The 15,794-nt window shown below is 44.4% G+C and overlaps 1 protein-coding gene across 1 annotated transcript in view; it reads right to left on the bottom strand.

Moving 5' to 3' along the window:
* Positions 1 to 15,794, bottom strand: part of ERGIC1 (endoplasmic reticulum-golgi intermediate compartment 1) — a 109,908-nt gene that overhangs the window by 70,725 nt on the left and 23,389 nt on the right. Inside the window, exon 2 of the mRNA XM_065410023.1 lies at positions 1,582 to 1,643. Coding sequence (XP_065266095.1) covers positions 1,582 to 1,643 — 62 coding nt within the window. The remainder of the gene's footprint in view (positions 1 to 1,581; positions 1,644 to 15,794) is intronic.

Genomic DNA, 15,794 nt, shown 5'->3' with positions numbered 1-15,794 from the left:
TTAAGATGCAAAATCTAGTAGTAAGGTTTTGGTTTTGGTTTTTTTTTTTTTGAAAGTATATCAGAAACAGGAAGTCTGACAAACCGGCAGTGGGGCCACTAGACAACCAAGGTGTTAAAAGAGCACTCAAGGAAGACAAGGCCATTGCAGAGAAGCTAAATGAGTTCTTTGTATTGATCTTCACTGCAAAGGATGTGCAGGAAGATTCCCATATGAGCGCTGTTCTTTTTGGGTGACAAATCTGCAGTATTGTCCCACATTGTAGGGGGCAAATTGGTAGAAACTATAGTAAAGAACAGAATTTTCAGATACATAAGTATTTGTTGGGGAAGAGTCAATATGGCTTTTGTAAAGGGAAGTCATGCCTCACCAATCTATTAGAGCTCTTTGAGAGAGTCAACAATCATGTGTATAGGGCTGATCCAGTTGATATAGTGTATCTGGATTTTCAGAAAGCCTATGACAAGGTCCCTCATCAAAGGCTCTTAAGGAAATTAAGTAGTCATAGGATAACAGGGAAGATCCTCTCCTGGATCAGTAACTGGTTAAAACATAGGAAAGAAAGGGTAGAAATAAATGATCCGTTTTCACAATGGAGAGAGGTGTCTATATTGGAACCTGTGCTGTTTAACATATTCATTAAATGATCCAGAAAAGGGATCAATTAATGATCCAGAAGCGGCAAAGTCTCCAGATTATACAAAATTATTTAAGAAAGCGGAGTCCAAAGCTAGGGTTGCCAGGTGTTCCTAGAGGCATCCAGTCAGTGCGGCTGAGTGTTGGCTGCAGTAACCGGCCTCCATCACTTGGGGGTAGGAAGAGCAGCAGCTGGAGCCACATGGAGGAGCTGCTCTCTGCTCAGCTGCTGACACTTGACAGAGAGCAGTGGCTGGCAGGGGGAGAGGGGAGGGACCTCTCCACACCCCCCCTTCTGCCCCGCTGTGCCCCAATTGCCCCAGCCCTCGCCTCTTGCTACCGGGACTGATCCCTCCCTGCCCCAACCCCTTGCTCTGGGGACCAACCCCCCGCTGTGCCCCAATTGGGCAGGTGGGCAGGCTCCACGTCAGCTCCTCCCAGCCTGGCTCTGCAGGCAGCTGGTGAGTCCTGGGAGCGTGGGGAGTGAGCAGGGGGAGGGGGGGGGGGGAGGTGGTGGAGAGCAAGTGACAGAGGGAGGGGAGAAGAGAAGTGAGCAGGGGGTGAGGCGTTGAGGGAGGAGGCGGGGCAAGAATTGAAAAGTCTGTTTGGAGCAGGCACACACCCATCAAGGGAGGGAGCTAGTAGCTCCCCATCTACTTCAGCCCATGTCAGAGTTAAATGGCTGGTAGTTCAGAGCCTGCTTTTAACAGCTCCCTTTTTGCCATTTTCTGTCTGTGTGGTTCTAAAACCAATTGCCTTCAGGGGCTGTTCAGCTCCTCCATACAAGAGCACAGACTGGACACAGCAAGCTGCCTCAGCTACAGAAGTTGTCTTTTCTCATGTGTTTAATATCCCTTTAAAAATCAGACCTTTTAGAGGGAGGCCAGAAGAAAAACTAATTTTAGACTGGGGTATGCCCAGGAGGCAATGAGAGCTGGTACTTACTAATAGCTCCTGTGTAGGTTGGCTGTGTGAGGTCTTTTGGCACCTTCCTGTAGATATCAAACCTGAAAGAGGAAAAGCAACAGCCATAAAACAGGTGGAATATTTCAATATACTTCATGTCCCTGCAGGGTTCAATGATGCTCAGGATTTTTCCATTCAGGTTTCCAACAACATTTTTCATTTTGCAGAAGGGCATGAAAAAAAAAAAAAAACCACACAAAGCCCTTTCCTTTTGTACAGTTATGTAACTAAGCTACTTTTTGGCTCCACCTTTGCAAGCTCCCTCCTCTACCTCCCTTGCCTTGCTCTCATGGGTCTCTGCACTCTAGCTAGTTAGCTAGCATTGGAGGGAAATAGGTTATGGTGGACAAATTATAGACCATTGTATAATCAATGATGTCATCAGAAAGAGTATTCTTTTCCCTTTTCAAATTTTTTGTATTCAAACTATGGGCTCATGAATGCAAGGAACCCAGTACGAACCAGGCAGGCTCTCCACACACATGCTCACCCCCAAAGCTCCCCTGTCCTCACCTGCAGCACCCACTTTGGACAGGGATGGAATATCAGACAGGCTGCTAGTGTCATGGGACTGGGCAGTCACTTTGGAGGTACTGACAAGCATACCCAGGGACTAGGAGAAGAATACATACATATATTTTCATTTAGGGAAATAAAGTTTTGAATCCAGATCTCTGGAGACTAAAAGCCTGCACATTAACCTACTGGGCCCAGTCTTTTTCTGCTTTTCACAGCAGGATCCACAGAACAGATTTTCTAAAAGGAACATCTCCCAAGCCCCAAACCTGAATTATAGAAACAGTTGTGTCTTTTAAATTAATCCTGCTGTAATGAGCAAAGCTGTTCAGTCAATCAGCTCCTATGAACTAGGAAGAAAAATGCAGAAAGGCAACCTAATTAAAGAATAGGTCTGTTAAGACTCAAGACAGAAGAGTTCCTTTCACCCAGTGGATTCAGGTGGAACAGGGAGCAGGTATTTAGAGCTTCCCCTAGCTGAAATCATTAAAAACAAAGAAAGGTGACATGGCAGCAGAGATTCATGGAAGAAGCCTGGAAAACACTCCAGGGAGCTCTGGCTTCAGTTGCCAGGAAATTTAAGGGGCAACATTCATCCAGTTGACACCAAGGTTGTATGTGCTACGATGAGACACACGTAAACGACTGCCAGATAATCCATAAAGCAACTTGTAACTTGTGTTTGGTGGGGGGGAAAGCTGCAAACACCGATCTCCCAGCAATAATTTAAAAAGTCAAGGTATTGAGGTAAGAAACCTATATTTGGACAACAGATATCGGGAGAGAAACCAGCCAAGCATTTTGCTTCCTCCCCCAAGAAAAGAAAACTAGTTTAATATTAGACCATTATTTCTATTCAGTCATGTCTTTTAATATCAACATGGCTCAGCTTTGCTATTTTAAACTCCCATAGTTAAACTTTCACTGCCTTGTGATCACGGCTATATAATTTCCAATCAACTTGTGCTCCATCATGCCCTGCTGCAATGCAGGTCTGACATCAGATTTTCCAAGACTCAATAAAAATTAATTAGTCCATTAAAAAAAAAACCCACACCCTGAAGTGACAGGTTTTTTAGCCTCGGGGTTTTTTGTTTGTTTGTTTTTTAATTCCCTAGTGGTGCATGAGGTTTGATGCTTCACCCTGAAGTCCTTGTCTCCAGCTGCAGCGAGATAGATAAGACCTTTCCAATCCCAAACTGGACACTATAATAACCTGCATTTTCACAGAGAGAATATCCAAGGCTAAGATTCATTTTTCCACTCTCTCTGATTTTCTAAAATTCAATAGGTAGCTTCCTTTTAAAACACTAGTTAAAGTATTTTGTTTATAGTCAACCTCAGTATTTATCTAAGGGTCTCAAAGCACTTCACAGCACCCTGTGAGGTAAGGAAGCATCATCATCCCCATTTTCCAGATGGGGGGACACAGTGGTACAGAGAAGTTAAATGACTTGCACAAGGTGACACGACAAACTTGGCAGAGCCAGAAAAAGTCTTCCACTCTAGCCATTAGCCGCCATGGCCTTGCTGTATTTTAATCTACCCACTCTGGACTAGTTTAATTAATCTATGGGCCAGCAGCACTTAACTAGCCTCCCACCTAGAGGGGATCTCTTGTTGAGCACTGAGAGCTCAGGGTGGAAGACTTTCACTCTGCTACTGCAATCTGTGCTATGCCTATTAGGGGTCAGAGGCCACCAGCTCCAAGGTTACCTATCCAGCACCTTTCACTAGCACCAAATCTGCTATTTTCGGGGGGAGTTCGAAGACAACTAGAATGCCTTTTTGGATTCTTTCATCATTAGTCTGACTAGAACATCAATATAACAAGCTCCTTAGCCACCACCTGGAGGCAGAATGGGTTAACAAAGACTAGCACCTGCCTGCCACAGACCTACTAGAAGACTTTTCTATTGTTTAATTTTATCTGGGATTCAAAGTTGGGGGTGATGGTTTGGGAGGGAGAGAGGGAGGAGAAACAGGAAAGTATAATAATAAAAATAATCTTATGGTTAAGGCCCTGGGAACATCACGTATCCAAGTTCAATACCTGACTAAGCCATAGAACAAATCACTTAATCATCCGGTGTCCCAGTTACCCACCTGTGAAATCCTCCCCTGGTGTGCTGAGAGGCTAAACTCATTAGTGCCTGTGAGGTGCTCAGATACTGCACCAATGGGGCCACATACATACACAGCGGGAACTGCCCCCCTTGCCAGCTTTTGCTCATACGTGATGTAACTAACAGAGCATGCTGTGCTGGAGGCTTATAGCACTATACATTTTTATGACTCTAATCACTGCCACCCCCTAAACACATTACTAATGCTCCTGAACTAAACAGCCCATTTATGGGTCTGCAGCCACCCTGAGAACATCTGGAAAGTGCTGTTTACATTCTTTCCACACACACCAAAGCAACAGCAGCAGCAGATGATAAAGTGACCCAGAACAGCTGATGACATCATGGTCTCACAGGAGGAGGAAATAGCTGAACTTCCTGCTCACGGCCCATTAAACGCTCAACACTGGCGTCGTCTCACTGAAATCACAATAATGGATTGGCAAGGCGAGAAAGTCAATGGAGAGGGAGGCAGAGCAAGGGCTTTGGAGTGTTACTGAACAACTGGAAAATAGGAAATAGTTCTATGCTGAATGTAGTAAAACCACCGCCATGTGTACACTATAAAAGGAAGCGTGTTTTTAGAGTGAGAAATGTTCACTAGTTTTAAAGTTATGACCCATCGCAGGATAAAAATAAATGCAGAATATACGTGAAAAGCTGCTTTCAAAATAGCGCCCTCTCCCATTTTAGTCACCTAAGTGGCACCCACCTCCTAATGGCCTCTTTACACTCCCCTCCCCCTCCAAAACCAAATATTTTTAGACTTATTTATACAGGAAATCTCTAAAGAGGGACAGAGTCAAAGGTGGTGGGACAAACCACCAACATAAACTGACCTGTGACCTGTCATGTGCATTTATCTGCTGGCTGTAATCACCTACTGAAAAAGAAATCTAGCCTCTCCATTTTCTACGCTGCTTCAGTTGCGTTCCCCATCCTCTCCCATTTAATAAAATCATAACTAGAGACAGAACTGAGCCAAAACTCTGGATCTTAACCTTACTCAACTCTGCGAGCCTTTGGAGCCAGATCCAGACTTCAGGACCCAAGCCTCTCTGATCACAACACTTTGTACCTCTATAGTATCGGTCACGTGAGAATCTCAAAGCACTTGACAAACATTTCATACCCAAGCACGGCACAACAGACGAAGTGCACGAAGAAAATCAAGCCCTAGCCTGAGGAGCTCACAGTCTGAAGACACATTATGTCTACACAGCATTTTGGAGCTCAAGGAAGCAAGCCTCAGAGCCCAGGTCAACAGATTCAGCCTAGCAGGGCTCATGCTAGTGCTCTAAAAAGAGCTCTGCGGACAGTGCTTTGATGTTTCAGTTCAGGCTGGAGCTTGGGCTTTGAAAGCCGGGGAGAGGGACAGGCTTCAGAGCCCGAGCTCCAGCCCAAGCTGCAACTTCAAAGCAAAGTCTAAACAGCTATTTTTAGAGCTCTAGCATGAGCCCTGCTACCCAGAGTCTGTTGACCCATGCTGGGAGGCTCACTCCCGTGGACTCCAAAATGCTGGATAGACATACCCATATGCATAGTGCAGTACAGAGCAAAGTGAATGGATTGCATCTGATAAGAGGAATGCTTTGTGGCCCTGGCACGCTTTTAGAAGGGGAGAGGAAGGGTTCCCATAACAAACAGTGGAGGAAGGACACAAAGAGTGGTGAGAGGCGCTTGGATTGTAGGCAGGAAGGAGAGCTTAGGGAGGTAGTACAAGCTTTAACTTCACATTGGGCGAATGCCGATACATGGCCTGAGTAGCAGAAAAGGCAGGTGAACTAGGCAACTACATTTAGGGTTGGAGCAGGATGCTGCAGCGGTCAAGACAGAAAGCAGCCCTGGCAGCAGGGACCACGAGAGGGATGGGGTAGGAGATCTGGAGAGAAAACACAACACAATTAGCCAGCAGAACTCAAGACTACAGAGAAGTCATTGAGGCCAAGAGCCTAGCAGGAATGGGGTGAGGGGAAAAGAGATTGGAGATGTATAAATAAGCCTAACTTATCTGTGCAAGTGCTCACAAATTTGGAAGACATTATGCTCTAGATCATAAAGGTTTATAAGCCAACCACTAAATATAAATAATTATTCCCATAGCACCTAGGGCCCCACTGCACTAGGCTTACAATCTATATCCGGCAATGATCCTGGATGGAGGCCACCTCTGGAGGAAAAGTTGCAATACTTGGCATTGTCCTTGGTAGCAAGCAAGTCTATTATGGGGGATCCCCAATGACGGAATATTGGTCATGTGATGGATCTGTGCACGGACCATTTACAATTGGTCACAGATTGCCTACTCAGGAAGTCCATTAGGCCAGTGGCTCTCAACCTTTCCAGACTACTCTACTCCTTTCAGGAGTCTGATTTGTCTTGCATACCCCCAAGTTTCACCTCACTTAAAACTACTTGCTTACAAAATCAGACATAAAAATATAAAAAAGTGTCACAGCACACTATTACGGGGAAATTGCTTACTTTCTTATTTTTACCATATAATTATAAAATAAATCAATTGAAATATAAATATTGTACTTACATTTCATTGTATTGTATATAGAGCAGTACAAACAAGTCATTGTCTGTACGAAATTTTAGTTTGTACTGACTTCCCTAGTACATTTTATGTAGCCTGTTGTAAAATTAGGCAAATATCTAGATGAGTTGATGTACCCTCTGGAAGACCTTTGCATACCCTTAGGGGTACTGCTACCCCCGATTGAGAACCACTGCACTAGGCTATCGCTGACTCCTAGGAGGCGCAGGGACTTTGGGGTTGCTGCACTCACACTTCTTCGAGGGTGAAACCATACCACAGGGATGTCAGCTACCAGCCCTCGGGTCACTCTCAGAAGATAGAAGACAGGCATCCCTGCTCGATGCCAGAGGGAAGGCGTAATCCAGCAACAGCGAAGAATACACAACTCTTTGAACAGCGGTGTTGTGGAATAATGTTTCAGCTCCAGTCCTGGGCACCTCTCTGGTACGGACTATGTCTCTGGAGGGAATCTCAATAATTCTGTGAGGGCATATCACTGACCCATAATCGGCATGGTCTGCATCTAAGTCTGTACTAGTTCACAGTGCATCATTCCTGCCCTAATGGCAGACTTCAACCCCTTGTCCTTGGAGCGAAGCTTCTCCCCTCCTTACAGGAGGGCATCTCCCTATGCCTGAATCCATGCTTGGGCTCTGCTCAGCTCTCTTTCAGTCTCACCTTTGTCAGCTCTGATAATGACATTGTTGGTATCAGGAGTGCTGGCCCTGAGACCAGCGCTGGCATAAAGGCAACTCGCGCTGGGGCAGTCAGTGCAGCTGGTGCCAATTCTGACTGTATTTTCTTTCCTGCCTTCCTTTCGCTGAACCCAAAGGCAGTGTGTGCTCACGGGAGCAGTCACTGAAAAAGACCCTTTCACTCATTCTTTGGAGGCAGTCACTTCAGACTCAGAGAAGGTGACAAGTGTATCGAATGTTTGAGTAGATGCAGCTTCAATCACATGTCCCTAGATGTACGAGCTCTCAAAAGAGAAGGATTTACACACTGAGCACTTATCTGGGATGTGACTCTCCCACAGAGAGAACAGGCATCAACTGTGCCCATCAACCAGAAGGTGAGTCCATTGCAGGCTGGGCAGGATTCAAACTCAGATGATTTGGAGTCTGCCACATTAGTTGGCATGAAGCACTTTACCCCACTGTACAGAGAAGTGTACAGGGATTTTTGGGGTGGGTGGAGTGTATATTACTGACCTGACACTTGCACAGCAGCTGCCAATCCAAAGGATCCCAAAGCATTTTAAATAAATTCAAAGGCCACACCATCGGTAAGTGGCATGTAAACACCTCAGAGGTGGTACACCTTACAGCTTTTGTAATAGTGACATGAAATTCCGCAATAACACCCCTTTAGGATACGGTGATCTTCGTACACAAAAAAAGAAGTGCAGACCTAAGAGAGTGAGAAGTGGCAACAAAGGAAAAGAAATCAAGCTGTCTGGTGGGTAAGTATTAGCAGCACTGCAGCAAAGGGGACCCTTGGCATCTGGAGGAATTTATTTGACGGGAATCAAGATGTTCTCCTCCCTACATCTAGACGAGTATCTCTGGGTACATCTTCACTCTATTTTAAAACCACTAAGTGAGTCACGGAGCTTGAGTCTGCTGATTTGGCGTTGCGCTTTTGCACTAAACACACCTGTGCAGACTTTGTGCTTGTGATCTGAACCCCACCCCTACCGCAGGCTTCAGAGCACATGCTGTAGCCCAAGCCCAAATGTCTACACAGCTGTTTTTAGCACTGTAGCGTGAGCCCTGCAAGCCTGAGTCTGTGTCTGTAGACCCGGGCTCTAAGACTTGCGGCCACATGTTTAAAAACTCAGTGTAGACATAGGAGCTGCTCCTGTCAACGCATGCAGGAATAGTGAGGTTTGCAGATCCCCTCATTGGACCTGGAGGAGCACTAGGGGCCCCACCATAAAGGAATGCACATGGGGAGAACAGAATAGCAGCCTCCAGACCAGAAAGGGCAAGCGATGCTGAGCATGCCACCCGACCCAGCCTTTCAGAGTAGTTAAGAGACTCTCGGGGTCGTTCTATTTCCACGTACTAGTGAATCATTCTGGTGAGTCACTACAGAGAGACATTAAATTCCTTAACCACCTACTCTCAGCAAGTCCGCAGACAAAACTGAGGTTGGGGGAGGAGGAAGATGTACACACACATCTACGCTTGTTTACTGAATTTTGGGGAGTGGAAGAGATGTTCTATTTTTTGTTTATAGGACTGCATTTTATATCCCACAAAATTATCTCAGCAGCCAAGCAAAACCACAACACACACAACCCAGTTGCAGAACAGAATTCACACACCAGCAAATACTACCAAAGTCATAACTAAATGATGAAATTTGCAAAGAGATGATTCCCTTCCCCCACCATGCCACCCCATTTCATATGATTCAGATTTGACTTTAATGCTTACAGTGGGTTGAGTTGGTTTTTTCCCCCCCACACTACAAGTGAAGTGTATTTTTCCAAAGCAGAATTGTATGTTAAAGATCAGCTTCCCCTTCCCCATCCATCTGCTTTTTGATAGACACTGGCCCCAGAGTGGCTGGTCTTGAATTAGCACAACATGTACTGAGAAAGGAAGATGCCTAGGAGATGTGGTCAGGGCATTGTTCTTCCCCTATTCCCCATGCTAAGAGTGGTTGTCCATTTCATTAGGACAAATTATGTATCTGATGTCACTGAAATGAAAAAAAAAAAATTGATTACACTAGGGCTGATGTATCTATGGCCGTCAGCGAAACCGTCATAAACCAAGCCACCTGAATTCCATGCCTATAAGAACATAAGAATGTGGATGGTGAAAGAACCATGGAGTCTCCACCTTCTGCAGTAACCAGCTCCTGGCAATAGTACTACTTTTCAGCAAGTACCGGTACTTCTCATCCAGAAATGAAGTCATCCTGGATTTAGAAGAACAGGGTCAGGTCAAGTTTAGCCTGAAATACAGGCTGCATTAAGGCAAGCTTTTTACAAAACTTCACACCATGAAAAATGTTTATTTTATTCTTCTTTTACTAGAAAGTTTAAACATACATTCCCCCACAACAACGGCAACCCAAGCACCATGCTAGTCCAGGAGTACCTGAAAGTAAAACGGACTAGTCTCTTTTAATTGGGTGAAGTGAAAGGAATGCAAATGCACAGTCAAATAATAGATTTGTAAAGTCTTTCCATTTTAATAAACAAAGGTGGTATTTGTAAGGATTTTTAAGTCAGAGTGTCCCTGCTAATTAGTTGAATATTAATAATCCCTAGACATCACCTAATGTGTGTGTTAACTATCCTCTGGGTGAAAATGCTCAGACAATTTTGGGCAAGAGTACCATAGGACAGAGAAAAAAGTACGACTGTGTGCAGCAGCTATATTCATAGTTAAGCAGGTCACTAATTCCTGGTGTCTCTCGTCACTCTCAAAGCCCACATTAGCACAGAGTGAAAAAAACAATTAAGAATAATCAATAACCTTGGGATCAGTCTGTAAACACGAAAAAGGTGACATTTGCTGAATCAATCTGTGAATTTCTTTAGCAATGAACTCAACTTTCTAGTATCACAGATTTTACAGTCAAAATTTGCTTTCAAATAATATTTGAGCTAAACATTTTGTTGACCAAGTCGAGCTGGAAATTCAAGTAGAGTTCAAAAACTGAGGATTTTATTGAATTAAGGTACGAAAATGGATAATACAAGCATTACTGAAATATCCTAACCTGGGGAATATTGTATCAAATTCAGGCTGCCCCCACATTTTCATTAGGCTGCACACTGTTGTACTGACAATGCAGAACGGCACTGTAGGCGTTTGTATTCCACCATGCATGCTGTGTTCTTGAGGCCTGGTGCTGGCAGAGAGCTACCCACTCATCCTGGGTAGGGAGCTATGTCCCTTCCATCACAATCCCTAGTTCTGCAATATAAATAGGCTGGGCAGATTTGATTTAAATAACTAGTGATTGGTAAAGGTTGATTTCACCTGACACACTGAAATAGATGAAAAAAGTCTATTGGTAACAGTTGGCAGGTGCTCCTAGAGCCTGCAGGGATCCAGCTTCACTGGCCCCGTGACAGCATCACTGGCCCCCTCTGCAGCCCTGGTCACTGGCTCACCGGCTGGGAGCACCGGAGCCATCCCCAGGAAAGGGCCGTTCAGCAGTGGGGTGGCCTCCCATGCAGCAGGAGGCGTGTCCTCCTCAAAGTCCTGGCCAGGGGTCTCTGCTCTGCCAAGCCAGGACCCTCACCGTGCGCCTGCAGGAATCTGGTGTCACCGACTCTGTGGCCGTGCAGGGAGCCCCCTGCAGCACCACTGTGAAAGTTTATTTAAAGATAAAAATCAGAAAAAACTAAGGTTAAAAATATAAATTAATAATTAACCATCAAAATTTTCAAAAAAATAAATATATATAAGGCCTCCAGAGGAATAGACAGAAAACCTGGTAAGAGAAAAAACAACTGTCAAACTTAATAGTTTGAACTGCCCCAAAAGATTTCTGGTTCAGGAACAATCTCAGTCCTCTTGCATCCTCCCTGGGTAGAATAAACTATACTGAGTCAAGGATAGGGTCCTGCTCAGGGAGAGGGGATGTTGGTGGTGATGGGGACGACAGCTGCAACATACACAGAACAAGGTTGTTTAAATAAAGAGAGACACACGACTCTATGCTAGTCATGCTGAGACTGCTTCCTGGGCAGAAGTGCTCAAACATCAGGCGGGAGTCACGCAGCTCACTGTAGTGAAGTGTGTAATGAGGGTGGTGGAAAACCCACTTCACAGTGACACATCTGCACTCAAGAGGGAAGCTGAAGAGTCATCGAGCCCACACACTGCAAGGGCACTACAGTCTGTCATGACAGAACACAGACCTCTCTAGGGCTGGTTATTGGCATTTCCTAATGGGAGGCCCCTGGGACTCCCCCACATCACAGAACCACACAGTATTGTCTGCACAGGGTTATTTCACCCCTACGCAGTGGGATGGGGAACAAGAGCAAGAAGAGCACTGCATTTTCTGAACTCATTCACAACCGTTTTCATATCACAGGACCATTTATACACCGAGAAAGCAAGCTCCAAAACCTGGCACGCTTGCTGTCACTGAATGTTTAGGCCATACTATCCAGGATAAAAAAATAAAATAAAACCAGGTTAGGAAACCGTCTTTAAAAAGTTTCATCCAAGCGCAATTTTGTTGCCAGCATGGAGGGAGCACAATTTGGTTAAAGCCATTTTCAGAACCTGGTTGCTCTTAGGCCCTTACCCCTGGATGGAACTGTGCTATTTACAACTTTGTTCAGAAATAGTTGGCACAGCTCTGCTCCTGTGTAGGTTCATAACATTGCAAAAGAGAAGTTTCAATGAATTCAACATGCATGAAGTAGATTTTGTTAAACAAAGCCTACGTGGGACACAATCAGCTTGAAATCTAGTCACTTAAAAAAAAGTATGATTACAAATAGTTTCAGGTGAAACAGGTATTTGCCCTTGGATCCCCTGGCCCTTTTTTGTCGCCTTACAGACATTTGGGGGAACGGTTGGACACACACAAATGCAACTCTGTAGCTGTGTGAAAGAGCCACACCAACAGGGGATGTTACTATAAAAAGGAGAAACGCAATAAACCTGACAATACATAATCACTTTATCAATTGCATAATGTAAAATTAAAAAATATAAAAATATTTCAATCTACTTTAGTTCTAGTAACTTTCGTTCTTGTTTCACCTATTAATATTACATTTTCAGACAGAAATGTGGTTTTTAAATTGACAAGTGTTCCTTTCACCTAAACTGGCAGTTTCCTTTTTGCTTACAAACCAGACAGTTTTTCTCTCTTTAGAAGCACACAAGGGCATTTGGATTGGATTTTTGACAGACCTTCATACCAAGAAAGAAGATTCAGATCTATGGAACCAAAGAATCCAGATTCATGAACGAAAGAAAGATGAAATGTTATACAACTGCGCTAGCAGTAATCTCTTGAATAGAACTGGGTAGTGCATCCATCTCAAATACTGGCTTTTCCCTATTGCCCCCTCACCCTGTCAAATCTTTCCTGCAAACCAGAGAAGATGTGTGTGCATGTTCATGTATTCATGTCCATCCTTGACAGTCAGATTAAGGGAGAAACCTCCAACACCAAAAGCCTCATTGCAAACCAAAAAGAGCTGAACCAAACAGTGTTTTTCCACAGACCTCATATCAAGAATCCAGCAAGGCTTGAGTGTAATGTTTCCTTTTTACAAAACGTTTGAATGATAAAAATGCATCTAGGCATATGCCACTGCCTGGCTGACATGACAGGGAGCATGCTCATTTCTTACAGAGAGCTCACTCATTAAACATACTGGTCAGTAATTGGGAGATGTGAGGAGGAAAAGACTAACACAGTGTACTATACATTTAACTTGCCATATGCATGCTACATAAGTGTTACACCCACATGCCTCCTTAAAATGAATGTCTCGTTCTTGGACATAGATTTCTAGTTGGCACAGTGAAGTCAAACAGCTTAAGTGTCCACTGTAGCATTCTCTTCAGATGGTCCAGAAAATTCTGTGATGTGGTGTTTCTCCCAGAGCAGAGGTATTCACTGAAGAAACCAACAGTCAACAGGCCAGGGCCGCCCAGGGGGGGCAAGTGGGGCAATTTCCCTAGGCCCCGGGCCCTGCAGGGGCCACGCGAGCCCTGGCCGAGAATCCCTTCCCTGGCTACTCAGCCGGCGGCAGTCCGGGTCTTCGGCGGCGGGCCCTTCAGTGCTGCCAAAGACGCGGAGCGAGTGAAGGACATGACGACAACTCGGAGCGCCGCCCGGTGAGTACAAGTGCCGTAGTGGGTGGCGCCATTTTTTTCTGTCCCCTCCCCTGCTTTGCCCCAGGCCCTTTGAATCCTCTGGGCAGCCCTGCAACAGGCTGCACTGGATGAGGCAAAGATATATAAAACTGCAGCCACACAAATGCAGCTCTTGATCATCTTCAATATGGAGGTGCTGCATGCAGTGACTCTGGCTTCTAACAGGCCAAAGAGCACCAATTGATGCTCATCTGTAGTTTCTCTGTGAACACTTAAACTTTGCAAAAAGAACAGGAGTACTTATGGCACCTTAGAGACCAACACATTTATTTGAGCATAAGCTTTCGTGGGGTACAGCCCACTTCATCGGATGCATAGAATGGAACATATAGTAAGGAGACATATATACACATACAGAGAACATGGAAAGGTGGGAGTTGCCCTACCAACTCTAAGAGGCTAATTAATTAAGATGAGCAATTATCAGCAGGAGAAAAAAAAACTTTTGTAGTGATAATCAAGATGGCCCATTTCAGACAGTTTGACAACATTCAAAAACCAGTAGGAGAACACTTCAACCTCTCTGGTCACTCAGTAACAGACTTAAAGGTGGCAATATTGTAACAGAAAAGCTTCAAAAACAGACTCCAACGAGAAACTGCTCAACTTGAATTAATATGCAAACTAGATACCATCAATTTAGGCTTGAATAGAGACTGGGAATGGATTAGCCATTACACACATTGTATCTATTTCCCCATGTTAAGTATCCTCACACCTTCTTGTCAAAGTGTCTGAAATGGGCCATCTTGATTATCACTACAAAAGTTTTTTTTTCTCCTGCTGATAATTGCTCATCTTAATTAATTAGCCTCTTAGAGTTGGTAGGGCAACTCCCACCTTTTCATGTTCTCTGTATGTGTGTGTATATATATATTTCCTTACTATATGTTCCATTCTATGCATCCGATGAAGTGGGCTTTAGCCCACGAAAGCTTATGCTCAAATAAATTTGTTAGTCTCTAAGGTGTTCTTTTTGCAGATATAGACTAACACGGCTGCTACTCTGAAACTTAAACTTTGGCTTGTTTATAATTAGTTTTTAGATCACATCCTTCTAGACTACAAAACCATCTGTAATTATTCCATGTAACAACTGCGTAAGGACAAAGCTCAACAACTGCTGGTGAACTCGACCAAGAAACTATTTCTATTCAGCTGTCATGGAAGAGACACAAATCATCTTTAAATATGAAGTGAAGAGGATGAATTTAGCCTCAAAACAAGAAAAAACAGAATCTTAGGGTTTGTCAGCCTCCCCTCCACCCAATGAACCATCCTCGCCAACTGCTGTCTCTGCCTCCTTCCCTGGGCATTTCTATTCCACTGTTGTATCATGAGCGTGCCACTCAGAAAGCGGAGTTGGGTCGATCAATTCAGATGTCATACACCCAGCCAGGACAGATAATCAACTCTCCCAAGATCAGTGTAGTTGTTCCTATTTTTATATTTGCCATTTCACGATACAGGAGATGCATTAGCAATTCATCAAGTCAGACATCTGTGTAACACACAGGCTGTTTTTGAGGGGAAATTGAGCAACCACAATCCCAATTTAGAAAGCATTTATAAGAATATTCGTTCAGGAGGATTTCTGTTCAGGTGAAGTGAGCTGAAATGATGGCCCTACAGAATCAAGTTCTCCATTTGTCTACCGAACAGGCTGCCCCTACACAGCCACCACCACCTCAATATTTTTCTGGAGGAAGCACCTCTAGCACCAAGAAAGGAGTTCACAGACCATGGCTCATTCAGACTCTGCTTCTGTTCAGACTTCCGACCAAGGTGCCGCCTGTTGGTGTGAATACCTGTCCATTTGGAATTTAGAACCCACCAGCTCATTTTGCATAAACCATACAACTAATAATTTGAGGATTGGAGACAGGGAGCACAGAGAAAAAAAATCACTATAAGTTTGGGCCAGATTAAGTCAGAATGATTTGTAGGCTAAAGGCTCCATTCATAATTCTATTTCCAAAAAGGAAAGGCTGGATGTTGTATGGAGATTAGAGTCGGTCCCCAAGTTACCTTGAGAAGTTTCCTCCTCCCCCCAAACCTTCTCCACCCCAGGGGTGGGCAAACTTTTTGGCCCGAGGGCCACATCGGGGAATAGAAATTGTTTGGTGG

The sequence above is a fragment of the Emys orbicularis genome, chromosome 8, assembly GCF_028017835.1.
Source record: "Emys orbicularis isolate rEmyOrb1 chromosome 8, rEmyOrb1.hap1, whole genome shotgun sequence".
Taxonomy (NCBI): domain Eukaryota; kingdom Metazoa; phylum Chordata; order Testudines; family Emydidae; genus Emys; species Emys orbicularis.
Note: the sequence above shows the minus strand (reverse complement) of the source record. Positions and strands in the feature narration are given on the sequence as shown.